Source organism: Eublepharis macularius, chromosome 11, assembly GCF_028583425.1.
Source record: "Eublepharis macularius isolate TG4126 chromosome 11, MPM_Emac_v1.0, whole genome shotgun sequence".
Classification (NCBI taxonomy): domain Eukaryota; kingdom Metazoa; phylum Chordata; class Lepidosauria; order Squamata; family Eublepharidae; genus Eublepharis; species Eublepharis macularius.
This window is the reverse complement of record NC_072800.1, coordinates 70367218-70382613: the sequence shown is the minus strand read 5'-3', so window position 1 is coordinate 70382613 and position 15396 is coordinate 70367218. Positions and strand designations below refer to the sequence as shown.

At 41.7% G+C, this 15396-nt stretch overlaps 1 protein-coding gene across 1 annotated transcript in view; it reads right to left on the bottom strand.

Moving 5' to 3' along the window:
* MYO3A (myosin IIIA) overlaps window positions 1-15396 on the bottom strand; it is a 122509-nt gene that overhangs the window by 93902 nt on the left and 13211 nt on the right. The window contains exons 3-4 of the mRNA XM_054991488.1: window positions 6608-6712; window positions 4556-4655 (exon numbers count right to left, since the gene is read on the bottom strand). Coding sequence (XP_054847463.1) covers window positions 4556-4655; window positions 6608-6712 — 205 coding nt within the window. The remainder of the gene's footprint in view (window positions 1-4555; window positions 4656-6607; window positions 6713-15396) is intronic.

Genomic DNA, 15396 nt, shown 5'->3' with positions numbered 1-15396 from the left:
TCCATGATGACACTTCTGGGTTTTACCAGAAGTGACTTAAGTGCATTGGTGTGATTCCAACATACACTTCCTCCCACCGCCCTTTTCTTCCTGCTGCCACCTGAGGTGCTGGTGGGCAAAGGAGCCGGATGCAAAGAGGTCTTCCACTATACCTGGCATCTCTAGGCCTAGAGCTGTCCTGGAATTACAATTGATCTGCAGACTACAGAGATCAGTTCTCCTGGAGGAAATGGCATCTTTGGAGGGCAGTCCACAGCATCATATCCTCAATGAGCTCCCCCCTCCATACTTTGCCTTCCTAAAGCACTTCTCTCAAATCTCCAGCAATTTCCCAAACTGGACTTGGCAACCTTAAATGAGGTATATTTTTCTCTGTTATGTAGCATGGTAAAGAAGGATGATCAGCCAGATTCCTGCCTATGTTGTCTGCAGAGTATTCCCAGGGGTTCTATGCATGCAATCTTCTACTGGAGATGGATACCTGTCACAGCAATATGGATTAGAGCACATTATACTTAGTGATACACAGGGCTTTTTTTCAGCTGGAACGTGGTGGAACGGAGTTCCGGAACCTCTTGAAAATGGTCACATGGCTGGTGGCCCCGCCCCCTGATCTCCAGACAGAGGGGAGTTTAGGTTGCCCTCCACTATGCTGGAGCGGCGCAGAGGGCAATCTAAACTCCCCTCTGTCTGGAGATCAGGGGGCAGGGCCACCAGCCATGTGACCATTTTCACCGAGGGCGATTTAAACTTTAAAAAACTCCCCCCTTGTTCCAACTGACCCAAAGTAACATCATTGGCCCTGGGAGCATGTGTGCACTTTGCGCGTGCACATGTGGTACCAGGGGCACCACCTCCCACCAAGAGTTGCCCCCTGTGCTGGCAACCCACTGAGTTCCACCACCTCTTTTCCCAGAAAAAAAGGCCTGGTGATACACATGTATTTTACTGAACTCCGCATGAACTTTACTGTAGTTTTTTTTCTAGCAGGTGGCATAACTTCAAAGGTGCTCTTTCATCTCTGACAGCCAATTAAAACAGTGAACAGTAGCAGATAAATGTTCTCTAGCTGTTATGGACCAATGATGATCTGATCACTTAACTTTTCCTGCCATCTTTACTGATTTATATACCTTATCTTGCATCTGGACATAATGTCACTTTTTGGTTAGGTAGAATGTCACATGATTGAAAATATGAATAATTAATTAAATCTCAAATCAATCAGTTTATCTATGTTATCACATGTAAAATATCTTAAGATTTCTGCATAAGATATCATATAAAAGTGTTAACCCAGATAGCAAATCAGGGTTTTGCAAAAAGAAATCTCATGAAGAACTAGGTGAGAAATTTATTCTTGAAATGTGTGTTCATTGAAACTGTGATGCATTTCATAGCAAACCTGATTGATTTAGATTTAATTGAAAAACGTTAGGAGACTTAATTCTTGTTGCCTTCATCTGTTCCATCTTTGTAGGTTTTATCGGAATAATCATTTATATTTTGATATCTTGCTTTATTAAAAAGACTAGAGTTTATTTTAATAAAAGGATAAATATTAAGTTCTAAAGAGGAGCCTTTGTGTCTTGGTGGAGGGAGTACTACAAAAAAACCCGTATGAATTATTTTGTACTGACAAACAGACTTAAAAGAGGGATATCTGTTTTTAGGTCTCAGTTCACAGACTGAATACTGCTCAGCATTTAAAGATACAATCTTTACACTGAACAGTGGGAAACCTTAATGAGTTGCAGATATGGTCTGTTACACACCCAGGTGCTTAAGAACTTCTTTTCCATGAGAAAGAACCTAAACAGTATCGGCCTATATTAACCATAGTGCTCAAGAAAGGTCACCAAGTTCAAGCTTTTATAATTCAATTTCTGCACTGTTTATGCATTATGTATCTTTTTGTTCTTTCAAGAAGAGTCATGTTCAAGGAAGCAATATGATTCCATCCCAGAATTTTCTGGGTTTTAATTTCTAGAAAGTAAGTAAACTTTTTTGTGCCGGAAACAGGAACTATGAAAAAGGGATTGAATGTATTTTACTCTAGAAACTTCTTCATGGAATAGGGTTCACGTTATTCTTTAAAGAGAAATCCATATTCTTGCTCCCTTCTCAGTTCGGCTCCTCCCAATTCAAACAATTACACCGGTCAATTTAGTGAACAGAATGAATTGATTGAGAATCTGACTCAACTTTGTAATTGTTTTATATCCCACCCAGCTAATAGCCATTAACATTTCCTGTGCAACTGTGTATGAATACATCTGACCACTTACACAATTATAACTTTCTATACCCCTGTGGTGAAGAGGTTTTTTGTAAATCATATTCCTTATGCCTGTAAGCGAGGTATGGTGAAGATTCTCTGACTTAAGTCAGAACAGCATATTAAAGGATTTACTGAACAGAACTATCTGTTGTTGACAATGTGACCAGGGATTGTTTGTGTATAGAGAGAAACTTTGTCCCAACTGATCTGCTGGGATCCTCCCTGTGATACATCTGAGGAGTACCAGCCACGTTTGCAAGTTTAGGAAAATTTCAAAGCCCTGCAGTTTAGGGCCAAGCTAAACGTGCAGGTTTTTAAAGAGTTGGGTCTAGATTCCCCGTACCCAAGTTGAGTTCCCTGCAGCCACACAGCACCTTTGGGGAACAGCTATTAAAAAATAAATAAGAGCCCAAAAGGCCTCAGAATGCCTCCGCAGGGGAAGGAATGGCTCCTCCCTCTCCCCTCAAGCTGTTTCGCCTTGTCAAAATATGGTAGGGAAGGTAGGGCTTTCCCCCCATTTGTTTGCTCCACGTGGAGTATTCTGTACACATGGACAATATAAATAGGGAGTAGTGGAAATCCCCCTGTACTCTTGTGACACAGGGAAACAGCTTAAGGGGCATAGGAGCAGATGCTCCTTCCCCCGTGGAGGCATTCTGAGGCTGTTTGGGCTCTCCTTTATTTTTTAAACAGCCATTTACTTTTTAACTGCTGTATGGCTGTGGAAACCCAAGTTGGGACTGGGAAACCCACACACGTCTCTTTAAAAACCTGCACATCTGGAGAGACCCTCAGCCAATGTGAGAAAGGGAATTACTTTAATACTGCATCAGGCTTTAAATGTGCAATTACCAGAGTACCAAAAGCATGCAGATGAGACAATGCCATCAAAGGTCAAGTAACACATTTTAACTGCATGCAGCTGTCTCACATGATGTCAACTGGTGGAGTACCTACACAATCATTGCTAAAAGTGTGGTGGGAAGTAAACTGGATCTTTGGGTTTCAATCCTACCTAAGTCACAGATTTATGGGGAGAGAAATCCTTATGGAAAAATTACCAGTGAAAGAATAATACATTTAGAGTTAAGATTGTGCTTCACTCTCTTCCACTATAAAACAGAAACATCAAATCAATAAACACAACAACAGAAATAATTAAAATTATGAAACTTATTAGAAATTGTGCACAATTTGCTTTCATGTTTGTTGGGAGGAGGAACACATTTCTTACTGTAAAGCTTTTCTCCATAGGGAGGCACGGACATGATCCAAAGACTTCCAAGGCTCATAGTTTGTTCATGACATTTGAATGCTGTAAACATCTATCTCATTTACAAACAGTTAAGTTCTAGAAAGGTAACCATGCTAGTCTGCAGCAGAGAAAGCACAAAGAGTTTTGTGGCAACTTAAAGACTTAACACATTTATTGTGGAAAAAGCAATCATGAAGAATTTGATATAAAGTACATGAAATGTATTTTAAACAGCCAAGCATTTCCCCCTGCAGAAATCTATTTTAAATAAAGGTAACAAAAAGTCATTCAACATATCTGTGGTCAACATGTATCATGATTGATCAGTTTTATTCTTTGTTCTCTGTTTGTTTTACGGTTGAATGAGGTGTTTTTGTTCTGTAATGAATGAGAGACTTTCAAACAGGACTTGACCTAATTAAAACTGAGCGATCTGGCCAGACTTATTAACATCAAAATTGCAGAAGGAGGCATAAAATTTTAAGATGGAAAAGAAGGCTTGCAAGACCTTACACAATCTGGGCTTTCCTATTACACCCATGACTGCTAAATTTAAAACTAGTTTTAGATTAGAGGGAATTTACAAGAAAAATATTTGGTCTGGACCAACTGTACCTTCTGCTTAGGGCATGAAGGCCCAACTTGTTTCCTCTTATAGTGGCCCCAGAAAGAAATACTTAGCTAGGCCCAAATGCAGCTGCAATTGACAGGCATAGTTTAAACTAGGGCTTTTTTTCTGGGAAAAGAGGTGGTGGAACTCAGTGGGTTGCCCTCAGAGAAAATGGTCACATGGCCGGTGGCCCCACCCCCTGATCTCCAGACAGGGGGGAGTTTAGATTGCCCTCCGGAGGGCAATCTAAACTCCCCTCTGTCTGGAGATCAGGGGGTGGGGCCACCAGCCATGTGACCATTTTCAAGAGGTTCCGGAACTCCGTTCCACCGCGTTCCCGCTGAAAAAAAGCCCTGGTTTAAACATATGATGTTAATGACCTGTTAGTTCCTAATACATTGCAACTTACCAAAATCCACAAGTTTAACACCTCCTTCAGTGGTCAACAGGATGTTATTTCCCTTGATATCACGGTGGATGGTTTTGTTTTTGTGCAAGTGCTGAAGTCCCTGTAGTTTCCAGTGTTACGGCATTTGTAGCAAAGAAAAGAAGAAACAGTCAAAATACACCAGAGTATATTTTAAGACATTTTCAACCTAATCCTGAGATACAGCTACAATAAAAATCCAAGTGGTTTCATTAGTATGCAAAATACCCAAGCAATGATAATTTATGGAGGAGGAAAATTAATATGCATTTCCCAAGCCTATCTCATTTTTATGCCAGCCTTCTTCCAAAGAGGTCAGGAGGATTCCCCATTTTATAATGCTAAGAGTCATGTGAGGTAAGTTAGACTGAGGGCCAAGCTACAAGTGACGAATGACACTTGAACGGCAAGTGGAGAGCAAGTGGAGGGCAAGTGAACAGGGAGGAATACTCTTGCCGTTCAAGTGTCATTCATCATTTGTAGCTTGGCCCTGAGACAGACAGTGAGTATATGACTAGCCTAAGTTTCACTGCGAGTGGAGAGTTGAACTTGGGCCTCTCTAATTCTTGGTCAAAATTCTAGCCACTATGGGTCTCAAGCCAGTGGCATTTATAAATTCACAATCCCAATTTATTTATTATGTTTATTCATATTTACTCTCTACTTTTCTCACTGAGATTCAAAACAGATTACACAGTGTAGGTTAATATGATCAAACATTAAAAGAAACTGCAATAGGGTATGTATTGCAGGAATTTGATTACAAGCAAAACCTCATACAGAGCTGAAGCAATGCTGAAACAAAGCACAAGCAAATGACATATTAAATGATACAGAAATGACTCAGTAGGTTCACAGTAGTATAGCCCACAGTTCCTGTCTCTTTACCAGCATCTATCTGTACCATTTCCTTACAGGAGGCCCAATCCATGATATACCATGCTGGGATCGAGATGTAATTCTATCATATTAAAAAGACTGCACCAGCACATCATGAAGACTAGTTTTGGTATCAGAGGCAATTATATCTCGTCAGGATGCCCAGCTGTTGCAGGTATACATCCTGTTGCTCTTGGCAGTGCCCCGCATTGACTCATGTAGGCAAATCTCACAGTTCAAAGAAAAGCACATGCAATGATAAGGGAATAAAAAGAGGGGTCCTTGCTCAGTGGTAGAGCAACTACAGAATGTCCCAGGTTCTAATCGCTGGCATCTCCAGTTAAAAAGTAACTGGTAACAAGTGATGTGCAAGACCTCTGCCCAGGACCTAAGACAGTCACTGCCAGTATGAATAGACAATACTGACCTTGAGGGACCAATGGTTTGATTCAGAATAAAGCAGCTTCATGTGTTCATTCATTCATATTGGTTAATATTTTGAACGTTTTTCTCAAGAGGAAAAACCTATGGCTACACACACACACACAGAGACTCATTGAATGTTCTTAATAGCACCAGACGGTTGTTCAGCAGAGGAATTAAGTCCCTGCACCTCTCCTTGAACAGCAGATCAATATTAAGAGCCACCTAAGTCGAGCCCCACATGCACAAGATGGTGGATCAAGATAGGATACTTCCCTACCTTAGGGCAATGCCCTACCTTAATGCTTGCTTCCGTGCACATATTGGCCATTTCCACACTCATTGAATAATGCACTTTCAATGCACTTTAGCAATCCTTTGGAAGTGGATTTTTTGTTCCACACATGGAAAAGCAGTTCCAAATGTTCACTAAAGAGTATTGAAAGTGAATTATCCAACATGTGTGGAAGCAGCCATTATAAGGAACTGGATCAGACTGAAAGAATGTAGCCACAACCCAACACGAAAGGTTGATAATTTCCTGGGAGTCAACAGTCTTTAAAATAATGCTGTTACAGTGAAATCCAAGGCAAAGTTACTCCAGTCTAAGCTCACTGAAATCAATGGGCTTTGACAGGAGTAACTCTGCTTAGGATTGCACTGTTAGTTCCCTATTAAATTGCAGCCAAAATGAAATGGCAATATTTTAACAAGGTGTTCATTTTTACTTACCATGAGTGCTTCATGCAAAATGTAAGCGACGAGAAGTTCACTCATTCTTTCCCCTCTCTTTAAAAACCCTTTCACGAGGTCAGTCACAGAACCTCCATTGCATAACTAGATTGGAAAACAAGTTTAAAAAGGAAAATCATTATAACATATCCTGGGTTTTGGTATATTCCATTTCCTAAGACTATCAGCTCAGAATGCATTTTGACTTCATTCATTCATTTTAAAAATATTAAAACCATCTATTCTTACTCACAGGTTCAGAGTGAGTCATGAAATTCCATATAAAACTGTTCAGGTATATCACGGTCCCCACAACCCAAGTTACATACTAATTAAAAGTCAGTGGCTGTCGTATTATTTATTAAAACAAATTGAGGCACAATAAAAGTTAACCACCTCAAGCACGATTCATTCAGTAGGAGAACATGCTTAACTCTCCCACTGAAATAAACCAGCATGGATCCCCATGTATCAAATTGGATCACTGTTGATTAGATAAAGCATGTTCAGATGTACATAAATCGCCAGAATGCTTTGGACTAATTCTACTGACTGTTACAATGTTGCAACTCTCAATTCCCATAGATAACATCTCTGACAGTGCAATCTTAAGAACAGTTCCTTAACAGTGCAATCGTAAGCAGAGTTATTCCAGTCTAAGACCACTTATTTCAGTGGGCTTAGACTGGAGTAACTCTGTTCAGGATTGCATTGTAAGACTAAGCCCCATTGAATAGACCCGAGGAGGAGTCTGAGTAGGATTGTTCTCTGGAACTTCTCCAGAATAAATGACTTGACAACAGTTGTGGCATGGTTGTCAACAGCACTCCATCTCTTGTCGAGAAGAAGGCAGTAGTATTTTGGAGGTATTCTTATTTGAGGATACAGGTTAGTACTGTAAAATTTTAACTCTATGTTTTTACCGATCTGCAATACTGTCCTCAAACAACCTGCTACTTCAAGAAGCGAATGAAAAAGCATAAGGCAACTCTACCAGTGTGCTTGAGGGAGGCTTCTGCCAAGATTAGGGTGGCCAGGCAGGGCAGGGCCTGATAACCAGCAGAAGATGAGGGGTGGGACATGGGAGAGCTGCCAGCTACAATGTGACATCGGCCGAATCCACATTACCTCCGCGCGTCCCGGTGTTGCGCTAAATGTCCGTGAAACACCCGGAAGTATACGTCTTTCAAGCGCGATTTCTGAAATCGCGCTTGAAAGACGCTATACTTCCGGGTGTTTCGCGGACATTTAGCGCAACACCGGGACGCGCGGAGGTAATGTGGATTCGGCCATCATTTCCAGGGGAAACCTGGAAATGGCATCATGCCTCTCTAGGAACTGCCATAAACTCTGTGGTAAAAATCTAATCACAGAAATTAATATGAAGAAGTTGCACAAAATTTAGCCTAAAACCATAGCTTCTGGGTGAGTCCTCAAGAGATGTGATGTCACTTTCAGGGATTTTTTTACAGAAATGATGTCACACCGTCATTGATGATGATTTAAAAATTTTCCCTCCCACCAGCTGTCAGAATACTGGTAAGCAATGGGAGTCAAGGACAGGGGAAATCTCCACCCCTGGCAGGAACCAGGTAATCATTAACAAAAATGTGTTAATCTTTAATGCTCAATTAAACTAAATGGATGTTGTTGCTGTTGTTTTAAGACTGCATGAATTAAGCATTCAAGGCAAGTATTCCAACAGATTTGTTAAATGTACAAAAGAATGCAACTACAACCCTTTCTCAAGACTGCGCACTATTAAAAAGCATCCCTGTAAATGGGAACTTTTAATCTATGAGGGAACTGTCACCGTTATCAATTTTCCTATTGAAGAACCGGTTCCAGAACAAGAATTATCAGGCAAGGTATAACCACGGCTATCTCCTGAGAATGGAAACCTCACTTTGGTCAGGGCTGTCCTACAACAAAACTAGACCAACAGTTGTGTCTGTTCACTGTGCTAGCATATTTATTCACGGCAAACAGGTTGGGCTTATTTATTTTTGACAAAGTGGAGACAGCTGCACTAGAAGATATGTTGTTTAAAAGGGATTATTAAAATACTTGCTAGAAAATGGGATTAGGAAGCACATGTATAAATGTGCCAGTTTCTGAGCTGTGGAAACAAAAGGCTCCCCCCACCCTCCCCGATCATATTAACCTTGTTCTATTTTCTCCACAGCTCAAGGAAAAGCTCCTGGGCAAAGTGTCCCCTCCAATATAATTGTTCTTTTTCCATTGTCTAATTTTACTAATTGTATCTACACGCCTTTCACGTGGACTTATGTTTGGAGTCAGAGATCAACAGATAAGTAGGCACTTCTCCTCCCTTCCCTCCAATGAACCCACTAGGCTAAACTTACATACGACTTCAGCATTAGTAGAAAAAAATTAAACGGATAAGCAGATGGAAATGAAGATAAAGCTCTACGACTGGAGTATTATATAAATCAAGGAGGAGCCGGACCAATGCTTGTTGGGGATGCTTTAGGCTGTTCCTGCATTGGGTTGGACTAGATGGTCTGTAAGCCTCCTTCCAACTCTATGATTCTATAAGCTCTATGTCACAGCTTTAGACCACAGTTTATTAAAACATCACAACTAAATTGTAAGTGCAGCTGAAGTAGACATACATTTGTGTCACAATGCTGATCTGGAAATAATTGAACTCAGTGACTGTATCTATTGATTGGACTGTTTTGCAAAGCTTTTTTTTTAATGGAGGCATACCCATTCATACAATCATACAAACCATTCATACAAACCACTTCAGACCAGGAACATATTTAACTGCTGAATTAGCATTCCTCTAAAAAGTTTAACACAAGCTCTCAGCCAGGTGGGGACCTCTTATTTCCTACTCAGTATAGCTGCTGATATCTTGCATATTGTGTCTATTTACCTCATTTCATTCTACATTAGGTTCTCCATTTTGACTATCTTATAAGAGTTGAGAGGGTCTTGTACTAATGATGAGTGAACTAAGTACTCAGATTGGCTCCTCAGATTGGCTAAGTACTTCTCGGATTGGCTCCTCGGATTGTTTAGTACTGGCCTTTGTAACATCTCCTATGATGTACATTCATCTTTAAACAACAGAAATGGCACCGGAGGCATTTTTAAAAATTCCAAAATAACTAACTAGTTTATTTATTTTAGAAGGGAAAGGTCAGGCGAAATCAGGGGTTGAAAATTTCTGAGGTAATTCAACATCTCTCTCTCTCCCTCTGAGGTAAAATTCAAACAAGAACAGACTTTAGTTCTTATGCTCTTCATAGATACTTAAAGGCTTCTGTTTTGAGGCTTTGGTTCCCTTGTTTTCCCTCAAACCCTCTATGATAGCTTCTTTTAGTATTCTCTTTCTGTTCTGGAATTAGGAAGGCTGGTACCCACTTTCCAATACCCCAATCCCCTTCTCTTCACACCCCAGTGCCTTCTTTCCGTTGTTAACTGAATCTGATGATCTCCACAGGCAGTTTCCAACCACAGCTGACCAGGGGTCTCTTCACTCTTCAGAATAATCTCCCTGTTTTACTAGGTAGGGAAAATCTCATCTCCTTAGAAGATGTATCCCCTTTCTTTGGCCCGTTTGGAAGTCTGCATCTACTTCCCAAGCCTCCTTGCCAACATTCCCCAGTTCTCCTGCCAGTGTTAAAACTTCTCTCCATTAGGACTTCATCTTCCAACACACTGGATTCCTCTCTGCTAGGTCTGAAAAAGACCTCTTTCCAGCTCATGCTACCCAATCAGATCCCTTGGAGTACCCTGTCACTCAAAGCTCTCTGATTCTGTGAGGTATTAACTCTTGACAGTCCTATAGGTCTGGGTGTGCAGCTCTTCCAGGTTTTTTAGAAAGTGCAGTCCATGATCCATCCCACCTCCCTACCCCTTTCTGTTATTTATATGATTCACGCTTGATGGATTTACATGCTTATGCATCTAAAAAAGTAGGCTTGGACTCATGAAAGCTTAAGCGGGAATAAATTGTGTTAGTCCTCAAGATGCCACAGGAGTCACTACATTTTGCTGCTGCAAACACCCACCTAGAATGTTCTCATGTGGGCCACCTGACTTTGCTTTCTCCATAGCCCTTCAAGCCCTGCACGTCACTTCTGCCTCTTCAACTCAACCAACACTGCGGTAGGATGTTAGTGCTGAACTGATCCACTTTTGATTCTCTTGAGAGAAGTTGACCATTCCTGAGCTAAATTCTTCTCTGTGCAACCAGATCCCTTTGGGAGCTGGGGAGCAAAGCTGCAACTACAATAAGGAACCACTTCTGCTCTTTGGACTGGATCCAACCTGCTTTTCCACTCAATCTTTCCCAATTCCCCAACCTACTGCAGCCCCTGTCCCACATGTAGGTCTCCTGATTCTCCACGTAACTGTTTTGGGTGATCCTTCCTTCCTTTTTTCACTAGCCGAAAAGTAGTTTTAATCTAAGTCCAGTACATTTTTAAACAATCCCACACAGGCTCTTTACGCTGGTATTTTCATCATCTCTTTTCATCATTTGTCTAAAAAGTTCTTTTCCTTGAGATAAACTGTCTACAGACAACCTGATACTAAATGTATTTGCCAAAAATAAAGCTACGTCATGTCCCCAAGTCCACTTAACACCACAGTTCAAAGGGAGCATTAAAAATACCTGCACTTTTTTGATAACTACTTCTCCCAAACCATATTGCTAAGTTGTCATTGGACAGTGTAACAAAATAGGTACTCAAACTAGGAGGGATTAACAAGACAATCACATAAAATACATGATGCATTGAGGCTATTTATGAATGGAATGCAGCACTATGTTACTATAGGAAACTATAACAGTATAATTCAGAGGCCCCACTGTACTTATAACCTCCTAGAATGCACTTGAACTCTTTGATGTACAAATCCTAAGCCACAAAAGGCAAACCGTGTTGCTGACAACTCACTTCTTATCCCCACGCATGCACAGAATGCGAGGATAAGAAGTAAGTTGGGGCAAAATGGTTTGCCTCCCCACTGCCTTGGGGCTTCTCAGCTGGGCAGAGAGAAGGTGGGTGAATCGCTGCTTTCTCCCTGCCTAGCTGATCCACGGGCGAGGTAGGGCAGTGGTGGAGCCCACCTGCCTGCTGCTTAGCTGGGCAGGGAGAAGGGGGGCTCCCTTCCTGCCACCTCTGATGGCAGTGGGGCCGTGCTATGCCTCCCCACTGGCTTTACGGTTCGTAGAGGCCTGCTTGCAGAGCCGGTGGGCCGGCACAGGGCAGGCTGGTGTGGCCCTCCCAGAGCCCCACTGTTATAGCCTACTGTACTTGTTTTTACAACGGGCGCTGTTGCTAATAGCATATAAATAGGGAATGCAGTTTGCCCTGCTCTACTGGCAAAACTGTGTGTTTGAGGATCCTGGTCAGAACCAGTTTTTCTAGGGTATGCAAGATTCAACTGGCTATATGATATTCTGACCCAGACCTGCTAATGCTAATTTTGGTTGCAATGTCACTCTGGAGCCATAGTTTTCCATCACGATTGGAGCAATGGGGGCACTACTTTGCCACTCTCAAGGATTTTTCAAAAGCCCTTATGCTTTTGTGACATGGCAGCATCTTTTCAAGTAAGTTTCTAATTTAGCACCTCCTATAGTGACTAGGATTGCCAAAATGGCAAAGTACTTAAGATGGGGGTGGATGGGTAACAGGTAACTTTAAGCTCCAGTAGCCAGCTTCTGCAGTCTGTGGCCAAATCCTCTCAGGCCAAGCTGTTTGGAGACCAGACACCTCCAGTCATGTTGTCATTGCTCCTTCCCTGCAATTGCACTGCAGAAGTGTGTATTTCTGGAGTTACTCCCAATGAGGCCTTCTTCTGCCCTTCTTGATTAAACAGAGTCAAAAAGATGTCTTCAGCTAGCCTCATAAAAGTATGTTTTAATATGTTAGTTCACAACTGGAAACAGTGCCTTACATTGCACCTGGACTACAGAAAGCCAGTGGAGATGCCTGCCTACCAATTAAGAAGAAATTTCAATGTTTGCTTTTGATCCAGACGAAGAGGGTTGGAGTGATATTCTTCTCATCATGATTACAGCCCTTGAGAACCAGATGCAATGGCAGAGCTACAGATTCCAATTCATTGCATGATGAACCCAAATGCCTAGGCTCAGGGAGAAAGTAGTTTTTCTCCAGGCACACCACAGTGTGCTTTCTCTTGGACTGGGGTGAGTGACAGGTAAGATTCCTGAGATCCTCTCCTGTTGACTTGAATCTGCAGAGTCACTATCCAAGGTGACCAGAAATTAAGACATGACAGACACTACAAATGACTGGTTCATGCCCACTGCAGTAAATTACAGCTTGGCAAATGGCTGTCCATAGTCACCTTATGTCCAATTCACAGTGCCTGTTCCTCATGTCCCTCCAGTAATCAAGAAAACTCATCACTCCAAGGGTCACTTCTCATCTACACCTCCCTTTGCCTGTCTAACAGGGCTTGGTGGTGGGCTAATTGAGAAGTGCACAGAGAATCCTTTTACAATAGATTTATAATAAAGCACTTGCTTTTGCTGCGTGAAATGTCATTTTAAATTGCAACCTCATCATCAAAATCATCCAGCTTTTCTTGCAGCTTTTACTCATCGTTCATCTATAGCACAGGTGACACATTTCTATTCACCCTGCTCTATTAACAATGCATGGGCAGTAATCTCAGCTAGCCAATGATTCAGTACTGGAATCAGAGAGAGAATGCATTGAGCCCGTAATAAGCAGGTGGGATGGGTTATCAAACTCCAGCGCCATTAGATACCCCTGAACATTTCTCCTGGGCAGCAATAAACCTGGTTCAAGACTTCTGCTTCCTCCTTACCCATCACAAAGTTCTTGATCTTTCACGCTGTGCTGCCTGTAGATTTACAGAACACTACCAGTATTTTGCTAGGTACAGGCTGGATAAAGATTTGAGGGATCCTATGCAAGAATCTCCCGGGAAGTGTAAGCTGTTTAACTATGTCCATAAGCACACTGCAGGTTAGATCCAGCCTAAATTTTCTGCTCATGCAAAGCATCTGTCAGTGGAACAGAATGCTCCCACCTCTGATCCTCCTACTGCGTTCCCACTGCTACTCATGGGGTGCTTAGGAACAGGGTAAAAAGCAGATCAGGGAGCTGCAGCAGAAAGGGGGAATTGGTGGAAATTACCCCATGCCTTCCATTAGTGGAAAATTTAGCCTGGAACCAACCCTGCATCTGCAGGAGGGAGCAGAGATTGATTATTTCGCAATCTTTTAAGTCCTATCACTGCTAACTGAACTGAAAGATACTACCTCCAGGTGCCTCTTCTGCTGCCTCCCGGGAACAAAGGAGGGGGAAGGATGTGGGGCAATGGGCTTTGTCAGATAACTAAAGCACAACTTGATGCTGGCGATCTTGTTGTAGAGAGCCACCTTTCCATCTTAGAGCCACAGCAAATACATATTCTATACTCTCAGACATCGCTGGTCCATCAAAAAAAATTCTTTTTGCACAAACCCTCCCATACACCTGCAAAGAACTTTGAGTTGGTTGAAAAGAGGAAATTCTCACTGAATACACATTTTGATTCTGGCTGCTATCCCTCCAGTTAGAATTCAAGCATCCAGGGTCATGTTTGCCATAACAAGCATCCAGCATAAAAATGCTGGGACAAATGTCCACAGCTTAGTGCAGAAGGCTGCTCTGCTTGCAAAAGGTCCCCCAGGTTCAGTCCACAGCACCTTCAATTCAAAGAATGAGGGGACAGGAAAGACCTCTGCTTGAGAGCTGCCTGGAGAGCTGCTGTCAGTTAGCATAAACAATACTGATCTTGACAGACCAATGGTGTGACTCCATATAAGACATTTTCATATCCAGGGGCAAACCCCGGCCCCTCCCCCATCCTCCAGAGCCTTACACTAGCATTGACCTGCGCCCAGGCAAAGAGGTCTTTCAACTGCACAGTATGACTGGGAATATTCAGAGGGAAAATTTAGGGACAAGATGTGAGTGGCTGGATTAAACCTGTCTAATACCTATGAGAAGATTAAGATTTCAGAATGCATTATTATTAAAATCATGCACAATTTTTTCCTCCAGATTATTATTTTATTAAATCTTCATTTCAGACTTGGAGTTCTAAAATCTGCTTGTGGGAAATGTGCCCATAAGCAACAGCCATTCCTTTAAAATGTACTGCAAAGAGGATTTTGGGAAAAACCAAACCACTGCTTTGCTCATTCGTCACTGCAACTTTGTGTTGAGCAAAAAATAACTGCACTCACAATCTGTATTTTACAAAGCACGCTTTCATCTGGCGTTTGCTTTTCTACCAATTGATGAAAACAAAGTGTTAAGAAAGGATTTTTATTTTCCACAATGGTGTGGGCAATAATGTATGCTGCCCAAGGAAGAGGTAATATATAATTTCTCCCCTCAGAAAACTGTGAGTATTTACCAGATTTCAGTGGTCTAAAAACCTACTTGTAGTCACAAATCTTTGATCCTGCAGGGAGAAAAAGGACATAATTTAAAAGGCCAGAATTACTGTAATTGGGAAGCAAAGAAGAGGCCTCGTGGGGTATGATGATCAGAAATGGCAAAATCAAGGTTGATTTAGAGCTATAATAGATCAGAAAAGCCAGGACTAGATTGAAAAGAGCAATTATAAAAGGAGAGCATGGAAAAAGAGATACTTTAGTCTAAAGAGCAGAGAGAAAAAAACTCTCATTACTAGGTCCATTTACCAGGCCCATTTATATCCTGTACATAGCTTCTTTTGAAAGACAGTGCATTATACTG